This window comes from Diospyros lotus, chromosome 2 (assembly GCF_014633365.1).
Source record: "Diospyros lotus cultivar Yz01 chromosome 2, ASM1463336v1, whole genome shotgun sequence".
NCBI classification, from domain to species: domain Eukaryota; kingdom Viridiplantae; phylum Streptophyta; class Magnoliopsida; order Ericales; family Ebenaceae; genus Diospyros; species Diospyros lotus.
The window spans coordinates 26,323,018-26,337,626 of NC_068339.1; the positions used below are offsets into that span (position 1 = coordinate 26,323,018).

Here is a 14,609-nt window from a genome sequence, read left to right on the forward strand (position 1 = left end):
ATCGATTTATTAATGTCACACTAAATAAAATGGTATTATGAAAATTTTATATAATAAGGTAATAATAAATTAATAATATTTTAATAACCCAAAAATAAAACTGAAAAAACATATCATGCCCATTAATGAAACAGCTTGATAAGCCCAAGTGTAAGAAGCCCATGTCCATAAAGAGCCCTGACAAAATTAGCCCAATTTTCATTTGGGCACGTTCCAAATATGCGCCATGAAGATTTAGACCCGCATTTTGCTTCTTTTTTTTTGGGGGGGGGGGGGGGGGGGGGGGGGGAAGTAATAGGATAAAGCCGATGTTGAAGGATGATCCTAAAATTTGGTGTCAAAGTCAAGAGAAGTTCTATCATTTAAATTTAAATACTAACTTAAAGAAATTAAACCAAAATAATCCACACATGTTCTCTTCCAATTTTAAATCTCTATTTGCTTGGGTGGTCAAATGGGATATCAAACTAATGAGCCATCACCTTGTGACATTTTTTTTTTTTTTTAATTTATGAGAATTTGCGTTGTTTATCATTTGAGTTTATATTATTAAATTAATTAAACGTACAAATTGTTTGCAAACTACATGCAATGTTTCAACTTTTACTTAGTATTTCTAACACTTGTGTTTTTAATCAAATATGTATGATCTTTTTATTAGATAAATTTGTATGAATTTAATATTGATTTTTTTTTTTTTTTTTTTTTGTGAGGAATGAGAGGTTTGAAAAAGTAATGAAATTTCTAGGAAGGATCCTTACAATTCCATTCGAGTCTCCAAACCCATTAAGAAGTTGGACTGCCACATGAATATGCTCTAGATGATCAAACCATTGTTCACTTTGACTAAGGTTTTTCCTTAAATTAAGAAGCAAAAGCATAATTAGAACAGCTAAGCAACGTTAAGGAAAGCATTATTCGAAGTGCAAATTGATTTCCTAAATAAAATACTCTCTCTGTAACCCACCTCCGCTCCGCCTCTGTTTTTTCTTACAAGGGACTTAAGGCACAAGTCAAAGACAAAAGTTCTGTTACATTTCCTGATCTAAATTCACTCCGACCTTCTCTCCCTGTCTTAACGTTTACATTTCATCGCCTTTTCCGATCTGGGTTCTGCTCAAACCAACATCTTCAATTCCCAATTCTTGAATTCGGGCCAGTTCCTTTCATCCCCGATCTGGGTTTTGTGAAGATATAGGTTGCAGAAATGGGTGGTTGTTTCAGCACGAAAAATGCTTCAGAAAGAGACGTTAATGGATATGGATCAAGAGGTGTTGTTGCCGGGCCACCGCAAAGCTACCAGCAACCACTTGCTGGTCAGAGCCACCAAAAGCCGTCCGCTGAATCCGTCCAGCATCAACCGCAGAGACCCAACCGGCCACAGCCAGTTCCCCCTCCGGTGAAGCTTGCGCCGCCGAGTGCTAGGCCTGCTCATAGGGAGGACCCGGATGCAATACTAGGTGTGTTGATATCGTGTTAAGGATTAAGATTAGTTTTGAGTTTAATTTTTATTTTGATCTTAAGGATTACGAGTAGGTGTTAATGTGTTGTTTTGCATGAATTTGTATTACTCTTAGAAGTCAATTAACATTGTGAATGCCGGGTCACTGACCTTAACTTGGTTAGGATAAGGTGATAAGGTGCAGTTGTTGATGATGATGATTACTTGTTTTGACTCCTGTGTTTCTTCTGAGATAGGCAAGCCATTTGAAGATATCAGGGCGCGCTACACGCTTGGGAAAGAATTGGGTAGGGGCCAATTTGGAGTGACTTATCTCTGCACTGAGAATTCGACTCGCCATTCTTATGCCTGCAAGTCAATCTTGAAGAGGAAACTGAGAACTAAGAATGACAAGGAGGATGTGAAAAGAGAGATTCACATTATGCAGCATTTGAGTGGGCAGCCAAACATTGTGGAATTTAAAGGGGCTTATGAGGATAGGCAATCGGTTCATGTTGTGATGGAGCTTTGTGCTGGTGGGGAGCTTTTCGATCGGATTATTGCTCAGGGGCACTATTCTGAGAGAGCTGCTGCTGCAATTTGTAGGTCCATTGTGAATGTTGTTCACATTTGCCATTTTATGGGTGTGATGCATCGGGATCTCAAGCCAGAGAACTTCTTGTTGTCGAGCAAGGATGAAGGAGCAATGCTCAAGGCTACTGATTTTGGTCTATCTGTTTTCATTGAAGAAGGTAAGTTTCTTATCCAATTTTCCAAGCATGTGGAATTTATTAGTTTGGACATTTATAGATATCTACTTCACAAGAAATGAGATCGTTTCATGAAACTTTTGAATGATTTGGTTCATGTTTTTGATCTGCATATATTCTTCAACCCTCAATTGTAAAACTTTTACTTGTATTTTGATATAAGACCTATAAGCTTTGACCTAAGGGAGAAATTTGAGGCAATAATAGCATGCACACTTCATGATCACTACTATTGAAGATATCATCTTTGATTAAGATGGATGGATGTGCCCAAGCAGGACTGTAATATCCTAATTGAGGTCTTAAGGTAAGTTTGACCTCAATTCTCCTGGTTGGTGAATATTTAAACTGGAAGTTGAACTTTTCTTCTTGTATTTGTGTTAGCCCATTTTTTGACCGAGCAAATATTGACCCTCCCCTGTCCCTTGCAAGCGAGAAACCTCATGTACTGGGAATAATGACCATGCTTATGATTTTACCTTAAGTAGGCTAATTGCTATCCTACTGGCATACATCTGAATAGGAATTTAATAATATCTTTCCAAAACCCTTGACCCTACTCGTGTTTGAGGACAAATATAGACTTCTAGGTCTTTTTTATTATGCCATATGGAGTGGTTCTGTTTAATTGATTCACGTGTTTAGAAACTCTACTTGTTGCAATGGAAATGAATGGTGTGTCATGCAAATTTATTGATGTTTTGCTCCTTCAATATGGAAACTTTATGAATGCAATGTTGAGAAATATCTAGACAGTTGTTCTAGCATGCAATGCAGTACAATTGAATGAGATAGATTGGAATTACTTACCATAGTAAGCTGTAGACTGAGGCTGGCATCGGCACAATCCTAAAGTGTTCCCTTGTGACCAGGACATAGGGCTACAAACATGGACCTTACAAGGGTGCAGGTCCAGTACACTGTGCTTCCCTTTGTTGGGGAATTATTAAATGTCCATGTTTGATTAATTATCATGCAGCTAACTCCAAATAGTTGGACTATTATTACAGTTTATTCAGATGAGTTGAATTCTACTGCATTTTCCCTGCATGTATCTTTTGTTGTACTGCCCTAAATTTGATTGAAATTGTGGAAGGATATGGGAAACAATAAGGTAGAATATATGAAGAAAAAAGAGAAATATACAATCATGATGTACCCACCAAATGGTTAAGTCCTCCTAGATGTTGGCTGTCACTCGGGTTCTGCTTGGGCACATATTTCTTTATTCCCTGTAACGGGACAGAAAATTTGGCTGGCACTCTTGCCCTTGTAGTCCTTTACATTGTTTTTAATACCTCTAATGATTGTGGAGGATTGTTTAACATAATATGCAAGTTGAATGCAATGTAATGCTTGCATACTTATTGAATGCTGGCTTCAAGATGGGGCACAGAGGATAATCACTCCCAGCTTTTCAGCTACTTTGATTAAGTTCACAGTTACGAAATTTCATTTGAGCCTCTCACTCAACCAAATACAAAAGCTTAGAGTTGGAAGCTCTCTCAGTGAAGTGTTGATTGCTCACTTGACAAGACTGGGTCTTTATGTTATCTAACAAATATTGACATTTGCTTGAATTTCAGAACCTGCCTATGCAAACAAGATAGCCTAATTATTTCAAGCATTTAATATAATCCTGAATTCATGGCGAGACATGATTTTTATGAATGCACCAGCAGATTGCACTTAGTTTTTCCATATAAGAGGCTAAACTTGGTTCTGAGAGGTCTGCTGAATATGTGAAATATGGAGTACAGTGATTAGGTTGAAGTTAAACTTTAACTTCTAGAGGCATAAATTCCATATGACTTGAGCTGCCGCCCAATTGACAGTATGGCAGTTTCCTTAGACTGGTTGTTCTTGGTGCCCGCTTCACTGGGGAAATAATAAATTGGATATAAACTATACGTATTAGAATGATTTACTACTAAGAAATTTCTGAATTTTGTTCTAAAGCTAGAACCTATCTTCAAAAGATTTGTAGCTGAGGCATCATGTGTTTGATCTATTTGTCAATAATGAAAACTTAAACTGCCAAAATACTATGATCTCTTTTTGTTGTTTACATGAATGGGACTTCTGTTACAGCACTGAATCATCTTGTTTAGTGGTTAGTATGTTGTCAAGCTAACATTTATGACTCCTCCATAATATACAAATGACCTACTTCAACTTGAAACATTCCAAAATCAAATGCTTTCCTTTTAAAGGAACTTGGAAACTTATGAGAAAAAGGAATCATTGGCGCCATCTAGAGAGCATTTCCTTGAGTTGGCAGAGGTCATGCCTTGATGAGAAATTGGAATTATTAAATCTTAATTTCTGATATTAGGATGTAGGTTTTATTTAAATTTAGATTTTTAGCTTTTATTATTTATTTATTTGGATAAATGTAATTAGAATATTTATTCATTAGTTAAACTCCATCTTATGAATAGGCTTAGAATGTAATAGAAAATCATTGAGATATTGATTTTGAATAAAATTGCAGAATTTTCTCCTGCTAAAATCTCTCTCTCTCTTGGGTTCCTTCCCCCTCTTCTTCTTCAATTTTCTGGAATCTTCTGGCTGTTCTACATCAAGCCTTCTTTACCTTTCATATTGTTTGGAAGTTAGCAAAAACACTTGCTTACTTCTATGAACTTCTAATGAGGAATTTACATTTCACTACATAAGTACCTTTCCTGCTGTCATTTGCAACTGACTTTTTTCCTTCTCATTCTTTTGTCCATCCAGTTAACCTTTCGTAATTCTCCTTTCACTAGTATTTTTTTTGCTATGTGCTTTCTCTACTATTTAGTTGCATACGATATTTATATATATGTACTAGTCAATGAGATTTTTGTTTTGAAACTAACAGGAAAGGTTTACCGAGACATTGTTGGTAGTGCTTACTATGTTGCTCCTGAAGTATTGCGCCGCAGTTATGGAAAGGAAATTGATGTGTGGAGTGCAGGAATTATTTTGTATATTCTACTCAGTGGTGTACCCCCATTTTGGGCTGGTAAAGACAGGAAAAAAAATTTTCTCTGTATTTTCTCTTCTATGACCTTTTGTGTAATCATTGAGTAACTTAATGCACTGTTCAGAAACTGAGAAGGGAATATTTGATGCCATACTGGAAGGAGTAATTGACTTTCACAGTGATCCATGGCCAACTATTTCAAATGGTGCCAAAGACCTTGTACGGAAGATGCTGACACAGGACCCCAGGAAGAGAATTACTTCAGCCCAAGTTCTTGGTATATTACTCGCTGATCTTTATTATTGCAGATGATAGTTACATTTGGATGACTTTTGATTTTGCTGCATGCTTGCATGTGTGAATCTAGTTGAGTTGGCATGAGGCTGTAGAAATTAAGAGGTTCTAGGTCAAGTCATACTCTGGACCTACCCTAGCAGATGATGTGAATTCATGGGCATTGACCTCACCCCTGCACGGGGGGTTGGGGGTGGGGGGAAAGCAATAAATTTTGTTATTTTCGTGTTGTATCTTGATCATTCTCTGGTTATCCATATAACTCTAATTTTCCTTGAGCATGCCTTCCATTAGTTTCAAGTTGTACCATGCCTATCAAATGACATTGGATTTATGTACTTGGCAAATTGCGATACATAAAACCTACTTTTCTTGTAAAAATATGGTTTACCATTGTTAGATAACTCCTCAAATTGAAACCAAATAGGGATAAGGATTAACTCATCTATGCTTAATTTGATGTTGAATAGTGTTGGAATTTACACATATGGACTTCTCTTCTTACGGTGCAATCTTTCCTTCAGTGATTGATATTGATTTCTTGATTTGTTTCCTTTATTCTTGTTATTTTATTTATTTCCTTGTATTACTAGTGGATTGTATCTTGTACAATCTTTCCTTATTGTAGATATTTCCTAAGGTTGTTTAGGCATCTTTCTCTTCTTGGAAGACTTCCTAACTTAGAATTGTAGGTCTATATATATTCTGTAACCTACAGATGAATCAATAGAGATTGGATTTTTCAGTTCTTTGGTTCTTTCTTTCAACATGGTATCAGAGCCATAGTCTGATCCAATCCATTTTTCGATTGCTTGAAATCAAAATTCTTTGATTCAAGCTCGTCCTTTCTCAGTTATTTGAAACCAATTTGTTCGTTATCCTTCTCTTCAAATCTCTTTCATAAACTGAAGCCATGAGTGAAACCAATGAATCCGGAAATACCAACGGAGGTACGAATGAGGTTACCCTCTTTGGAAACTCCGGTAGGAGTGGAGTTTCCGCTGGAGAATTGTAGTAGATACAAGCTGCGTTTAGGCTGACCGGCAAGAATTATCTCAAGTGGTCCCAACTGGTCAAGACTTTTCTTAAAGGTAAGGGGAAGCTGAGCCATTTACTCGGCACTGGACCAAAGGAGGATGATCCAGCATATGCTGTGTGGGATGAAGAGGACTCATTGATCATGTCCTGGCTCTGGAACTCAATGATTCCAGAGATTAGTGACACAGTGATGTTTCTCACTACGGCTAAGGAGATTTGCGACGTGGTGAGGATGACTTATTCCAAGGTAAACGATGCTGCCCAAACTTATGAAATCAGAACCAAAGTAATAGCCACCAAACAAGGGACTCGATCTATAACCAAGTATGCAAGTTTATTGCAAACCTTGTGGCAAGAGTTGGATTATTATCAATGCATCCAAATGAAGTGTAGTGAAGATGCTACCATTCAGAAGAAGTGTGTGGAAAGAGAGAGGACGTATGACTTCCTTGCAGGCTTTAATGCAGAATATGATGCAGTGAGAGTCTAGATTCTTGGTAAGCCTGAGTTTCCATCTTTAAATGAAGTAATTTCGATTGTTAGGGCCGAGGAAAGTAGAAGAGGAGTAATGCTTGAAGTGCAGCCTATGGAAAACTCAGCCTTATTATCCCTAAAGGGTGGTCTCAGTCAGGAGAAATTTACTAGGGTGGAAAGAGGAGAAACAAATTTCACCAAAATCACAAATAAGGATAAACTATGGTGTACCTTCTGCAAAAAGCCCAAACACGCAATTGATAGGTGCTAGAATCTTCATGGTAAACTAGAAAAAGGAGGACAATCAAAGGGGCAGGCTTATGTAGCAAATGGTAAAATCAGTGTAGAGAGTGGGCCTACAAAACAAGTCAATTTGGTGGAGCTGTTGAGGAAGGAGGAGATAGAGAAGTTAAGAAGCCTATTGGATTCCATTGAGAAGGGATTAGGTGCAAATACTAGTGCTTCTAACCTAACTTTCATAGGTATATCTTCTACCTCATTTAATTTACATACTTCAAAGAAGGCCTTTAAACATACTTGGATTCTTGACTCTAGGGAAACCGATCATATGACACCATCCTCTACAAAATTTTTGACCTATAAACCATGTCCTAGTACCAAGAAAATCATGCTAGCCAATGGATCCTTAACAACCATAGCAGGTCAAGGAGATATTCTCATTGACAGAAACCTAATCCTAAGAGATGTCCTTCATGTCCCTAAACTTTGTACCAATCTAGTTTCTATCAAAAAAGTGACCCATGATTCTAACTGCCATGCTATCTTCTATCCTTTTGTGAATTTCAGGAAAAGGAATCAAGGAAGATGATTGGGCGTGCTAGGATAAAGGATGGTCTTTATCATCTTGAAGATCTAACTGGAAAAAGTAATGGGGGACAGTTTTAGTTTCATTTTTATCTCAATCCAATAAAGTTGTAATTTTGCAAGTTGTAATTTTGCTGCATCATTTCCGTTTATGGAATCTAGCTTTCAAAGTTCTTCATGATATGCATCCCTCTTTGTTCAAGGGATTAGATGTTAAGAGTTTTCAGTGTGATGTGTGTGAGTTAGCTAAACACAAAAGGGTCTCTTTTCCTCTTAATAATAATAAGAGTTCTCATCCTTTTGACTTGATTCATAGTGACATTGGGGCCCCCTCTTCAGTCCCAAATTTATCTGGAGCTAAATGGTTTGTGGTGTTTGTTCATAACTGCACACGGGTGACTTGGCTTTATCTCTTGAAGTCTAAGTCTGAAGTGTGCACTATATTTCCCAGTTTTTGTAAAATGATCAAGACTCAATTTGGAACTGAAATCAAAAGGATAAGAACTGATAATGCTAAGGATTTCTTTAACCAAACTTTATCTAGTTTTTTACAAAAACAAGGTATAATTCATGAGTCATCATGTCTGTATACCCCTCAGCATAATGGGGTAATTGAGAGGAAAAATTGGCATCTTCTAGCTGTTACTAGGTCTTTGCTTTTCCACAATAATGTGCCTAAACGTTATTGGGGAAAAGCAACCTTGACAACAGCTTATTTGATTAATAGGCTTCTCTCTAAAAGTCTCAACTCAAACAATCCTATTCAATTCCTCTTTAAATTTTTCCCAAACTTTAAATTGTCCAATAGAATCAGTCCTAAAGTGTTTGGTTATGTAGTTTTTGTTCATAATCATTCACCTCAAAGAAGCAAGTTAGATTTTAGAGCACTTAAATGTATTTTTGTTGGGTATCCCTCCTCCCAAAAGGGATATAAGTGCTTCCATCCACCATCCAAACGATTTTTTGTTTCAACCAATATTAGCTTCATGGAGGACAAACCATACTTTGATAAAACTTATCCTACCCCCTAATGCTGTATCCTCCCAGCCAAAACATATCTTAAAGGATTCTCTCGAAATGGCTCACAAGGAAACTGACCTACCATATACAAGTCCTCTTAAGGTCTATACAAGAAGAAAGAATCTGGTCCAGAACCCTATGTAGGCAAAATCATCTATCTCAAATTCTGATTCTTGTGACAATCATTCTAACCCTACTTCATCTCCTATTCAGCCCACTTTACCACCTAGATCGGTTGCCTCTGAACCTCACATTGACCCCTCTACTCAAGCTAAATTTGAACCTTATGACTTGGACATCCCTATTGCTCTCAAAAAGGGAACCCGCACTTGCACTAAACACCCTATTCAGTTGTTCATGACCTATTCCCTTTATCTCCTGCTCATAAGGCATTTTTAACCAATCTCCATTCCATTCCAATCCCAAAGACCATGTCTGAAGCATTAAATAATGAGTGTTGGAAGGATGCCATGATGGTTGAGATGGCAACACTTGAGAAGAACAATACTTGGGAATTGGTTAAACTACCAAAAGGGAAGAAGCCGGTAGGGTACAAGTGGGTGTTTACTGTTAAATACAAGTCTGATGGGACCCTATAAAGATACAAGGGTAGGCTAGTGGCTAAGGGGTATGCCCAAACATACGGGGTAGATTATCTAGATACTTTTGCTCTAGTGGCTAAGATGAACATAGTCCGAATATTACTATCCTTAGCGGTTATGTATGACTGGCCATTGTCTCAATTTGATGTTAAAAATGCTTTTTTACATGGGGAGTTGGAGGAAGAAATTTATATGAATATCCCACCAGGGTTTGGAGTGCAAACAGGAGATGGAAGTGTTGCATGCCGGCTGAAAAAGGCCTTCTATGGACTGAAACAATCCCCTTGAGCCTAGTTTGGGAGGTTTGCTCAAGTTATGTTTGGATTAGGTTACAAGCAAAGTCAAGGTGACCATACCTTGTTTATACATCATTCAATTGCAGGAAAAATATTAGTATTGTTGGTATATGTTGATGATATTATCATTACTGGGAATGACAAGGCTGGGATAGAACATTTGAGGGGCTGTTTGGCAAGAGAATTTGAGATCAAAGAATTGGGAAAGTTAAAATACTTTCTTGGTATGGAAGTAGCTTGGTCCAAGAATGGAATATTTATTTCCCAGCATAAATATATTCTAGATCTTTTGATTGAAATAGGTATGCTTGGTAGCAAGACCATTGAGACTCCTATAGAACCGAATCACAGAATTGGGGCAAAATGTGAGTCAAGGGCAATAAATAGGGGATCCTATTAGCGTTTGGTTGGGAGACTTGTTTATTTATCTCACACTAGGCTGAATATAGCCTATGCTGTGAGCGTTGCCAGCCAATTTATACATGATCCTAGGGAAAATCATCTCGAGGCAGTGCATAGAATCCTCCATTATCTTAAAGGGTCTCCTAGTAAGGGTGTTTTGTTTAGAAGAATTCATGATCTATCACTAGAGGTATTTACCGATGCAGATTATGCTGGGTCCCTTGTAGATAGAAGGTCCACCTTAGGCTACTGTACATTCCTTGGTGGAAATTTAATTACTTGGAAAAGAAAAAAACAGAATATTGTGGCTAGATCAAGTGCTGAAGCTGAGTTCCGGTCTATGGCATTAGGCCTTTGCAAGCTTCTTTGGTTGACAGTTATCCTAAGAGATTTGAAAGTTCAATGGACTGTACCTATGCGCCTATATTGTGATAACAAGTCGGCTATAAACATAGCTCACAATCCGGTTCAGCATGATAAAACTAAGCATGTTGAGGTTAGTAGGCATTTCATTAAAGAGAAGCTTGACAGTGGCTTAATATGCACTCCTTTTGTTCCTACCAACGGGCAGCTAGTAGATGTACTTACTAAGGGTTTATCGGGACCTATGTTTCACAAGATGCTAAGCAAGATGGGAATGTGTGATATCCACTCCCCATCTTGAGGGGGAGTGTTGGAATTTACACACATAGACTTCTCTTCTTACGGTGCAATCTTTCCTTCAGTGGCTGATATTGTTTTCTTGATTTGTTTCCTTTTATTGCTGCTTTGATTTGTTTCCTTTATTCTTGTTATTTTATTTATTTCCTTGTATTACTAGTGGATTGTATCTTGTACAATCTTTCCTTATTGTAGATATTTCCTGAGGTTGTTTAGGCATCTTTCTCTTCTTGGAAGACTGCCTAACTTAGAATTGTAGGCCTGTATATATTCTGTAACCTACGGATGAATCAATAGAGATTGAATTTTTCAGTTCTTTGGTTCTTTCTTTCTACAAATAGAGACAAGGATAGAGTTAGGAGACATAATCCCATTGGGATATTTACCTATAAATAGGTGCCCCCTCTAGTAGAGGGTGTCATGACTTCATAACTGCAGTCATCTGATTGTGAGTGACTAGATAGATATCTAGAGTTATGAGAATTGAGGGTGTGAAATTTTTCTGCCTAAAAGCTATATTATCATTGATTGAGTGGATTTATCTTATTATTGTGAGATTGCAGGCCTAGGTCTGTTGAGATCGAATCACGTTAAATTTTTGGTGTCATTTTTTCTCTTGATTTCTGCGTGATACAATCCTAATAACCATGAGATTAATGAGTTCTTGAATGGGGGAAATTGAGAGGGAATGGGAAGAGGGTTAGAATTGTTAGGCAGAAATAAGGCCTTAAGGAAAGTAAATGAATTCACTTACCTCCCTGAAGAATACCTTCAAATTTCAATATTCAAATATACCCACTTCATTTTCAGCCACAAAGAACAAGGCTTGCTGGAAGGAGGGAGGGCTTGCAAACCCATGTTGCTCTTGAAAATTGACAGCATGATGGAGTGTTGTAATCACGTGTTGCTTTTGGAAATTGATGGCTAGAAAATTCATAATGAGAAGAGTCTTGTAATCCCATTTAAATGTTACATTAGTAAAGAGTAACTGAAATGGGTTCATTTCATAGGTATTATTTCCATTATTGATCTTGCCATACATTTTAAATGGTGTAGTAATAAACACTCTTGTAATCTCATTTACATGTTACATTAGAAAAGAGTAACTGAATGGGTTCATATGTCATAGGTTTGGTTTCCATTATTGAGGTTGCTATACATTTTAAATGTTTCTGTACTACTAACACCTAACTGTACTTTATTGCTGTTGATTAAGAGCATCCATGGCTTCGAGAAGGAGGAGAAGCATCAGACAAGCCAATAGACAGTGCAGTCCTCTCTAGGATGAAGCAATTCAGGGCAATGAACAAGCTCAAGAAACTTGCCTTAAAGGTGGTTGCTGTAGTTTTGTTTCTTTATAAAATAAGTAAATAATATTCCATGCTTGGAGAACTGAGATATCAAGCCCATTTGAAAGCTAAGGTTATACATGTAATTGATGAATTTGTAGTGCATGGAAGTTGATCATGTTATGGACAAAATGTCATTTTGTTTTTGTGCTCAATTTGTTTACCATTGCTTAATCTCTCAAAACCACCTATTACTCTGCATAGAGCCTGGACTGATGACTAGTCTTCCATGTTCATAAACTGGCATCTTAGTGAACAATTTTGCATATTATTCTTTCTTTTTCTCAAATAAACTGTTTCATTATTTTATTTGTGTGGCTGAAAGTTGCCAAGAATTTTCATCTTTATGTTCTTGATGAAGATTCTATATTCAATGGACTGAGTGGCTTGGTGGATTACCTCCTAGGTCATTGCTGAAAATCTCTCTGAAGATGAAATCAAAGGTCTTAAAGCAATGTTCACTAACATGGACACAGACAATAGTGGCACTATTACCTATGAGGAACTGAAGTCGGGATTGGCTCGGCTTGGGTCAAAGTTGTCTGAGGCTGAGGTCAAGCAACTCATGGAAGCTGTAAGTTGCAAAACCAACTAGAACTAGATCCCTTGGTCTTATTTGTTTTTTGCATCTGGATATCATTTTTAAAGTAACTACATTATCATATGGTGCAGGCTGATGTGGATGGAAATGGAACAATTGACTACATTGAATTTATCACTGCAACTATGCATAGACACAAACTAGAAAGAGATGACCATCTATATAAAGCATTTCAGTATTTTGACAAGGATGGCAGCAGGTGAGGCCATTAATCTTGCATCTCAATAACAGTAGTCATATTGTCTATTGATAGTGAACATCTGATTGGCTTCCTGCTTTGAGTATAGTTTAAGTTATGTGGAAAATGAGTAGTATCCATCTGCAACGACATGGCATGGATGGAGATGAAAATAGTCTTTAAAAAAATCCCTGACATGATGTATATTATTGTATGTAGCGTGCAATGTATAGTATAAAAGTATATATTAGGCAAAAATATTAGTCACAATGTTGGTCGCCTGGTAATGAGATGACCATATTGCTTTGGTTAAAAAGGAAAGAAAAACCCTTGCCTTTCTATTTATTTTTGAGTTATTTTCTAAAATTTACTTTACTGGTCGTGTAGAAATCAGTCTTGGTGTCACACGTCATGTTGTCGATCTTTTGTATTTGAACTTATTAGATTTGTATCTGGCATATCTTATTGAATGATATCAGGATCAAAGTGCATTGACTTTAAAAAGAAAGGATGATATTTTTGAGAAGTCCTACATCAATATGGCTTCTTTTTTGGGGGGGGGGGGGGGGGGGGCGTGTGTTTACCACATGACACTGAACTGTTGGTTTCACCATGTTATGCCACAACAGCTTTATTACAAGAGATGAACTGAAAACTGCGATGAAGGAGTATGGAATGGGCGATGAGGCCACCATAGAAGAAATAATATCAGAGGTCGACACTGATAATGTAAGTCATTGCAAGATAGACATCTTGAACTCCCCCAGAAACATCATGTATTGGTACTAACTGATACTTCTCAACTCTTCACAGGACGGGAGAATCAACTATGAAGAGTTCTGTGCAATGATGAGAAGTGGAACAACACAGCCGGGAAAGCTCTTCTAATTTCACCGAGGCACTACAAGAACAAGTGCCCAGTTCGCTAGGTTCTGCCGAGTGATCCCCGAGCTTCCTGGATTGAAAGATCCACTAACCATGAGGCCCGTAGAAACCTTTGTTGGCTTTTTGAGTTAAAAAAAAAAAAAAACTTGGCAACTGGATGGAGTAGGGAAGAGGGGGAGAGATACAGGCTTGTAGTTTTGCTTGATTGGAGTTGAAGTGTTGTGCATATCTATTTGTCTCTATTTATTTCCATCTTCAATGTGTTTATTCAACCCCCAGTTTAAAATTCGGTTGCTTGCCTGATATCTATTGCTTGCCAACGTTGTGACAATGGAAGAAGAATTAACTCGTATGATTGCTTTGATATGGATTTTGTTCATAGTGGAAGCTAATCTAATGGCAGGGTATCTCCAATCCAATCCAAGAGGATTATGCTTTATCTTAGGTTTTGTATGGGTTTTGTGTGAATGGATTTGGATCGAGAGATTCAGTTCAAATATAAATGGGTTTAAATTGGGTCTTCTGTGGAATCTATTATCCATCTAGATTATATGAAATTCAAATCCAAACCATAAAAAGGTTTATATAATAGCATATTCCACGGATGAACCAACGGGTGCCAAAAGGATTGTGGTCTCTTTTTGAGCCATGAAAAGATCTTTTCTTTCTTTTTCTTCTTCTCTACTAACTTATTTCAAAAATTACAACAAGAATGATGTGACATCAACAGTTGCAACCGGTTTTGTAAATAGGATAATGTTTTATATACTAACAAAATGATGGGTTAGTTGATGACTCTGCATTAG

General features: G+C 37.3%; 1 protein-coding gene across 1 annotated transcript; it reads left to right on the top strand.

The window, feature by feature from the left end:
- The first annotated feature begins 940 nt into the window (after nucleotides 1-940).
- Nucleotides 941-14,167, top strand: LOC127794992 (calcium-dependent protein kinase-like). The gene is made up of 9 exons (XM_052326367.1): nucleotides 941-1,460; nucleotides 1,699-2,193; nucleotides 5,075-5,218; nucleotides 5,304-5,456; nucleotides 12,007-12,122; nucleotides 12,546-12,713; nucleotides 12,812-12,939; nucleotides 13,548-13,647; nucleotides 13,732-14,167. Exons 1-9 carry the CDS (start codon nucleotides 1,208-1,210, stop codon nucleotides 13,804-13,806), a joined length of 1,632 nt encoding a protein of 543 aa, XP_052182327.1. The 5' UTR covers nucleotides 941-1,207; the 3' UTR covers nucleotides 13,807-14,167.
- Nucleotides 14,168-14,609: the final 442 nt, after the last annotated feature.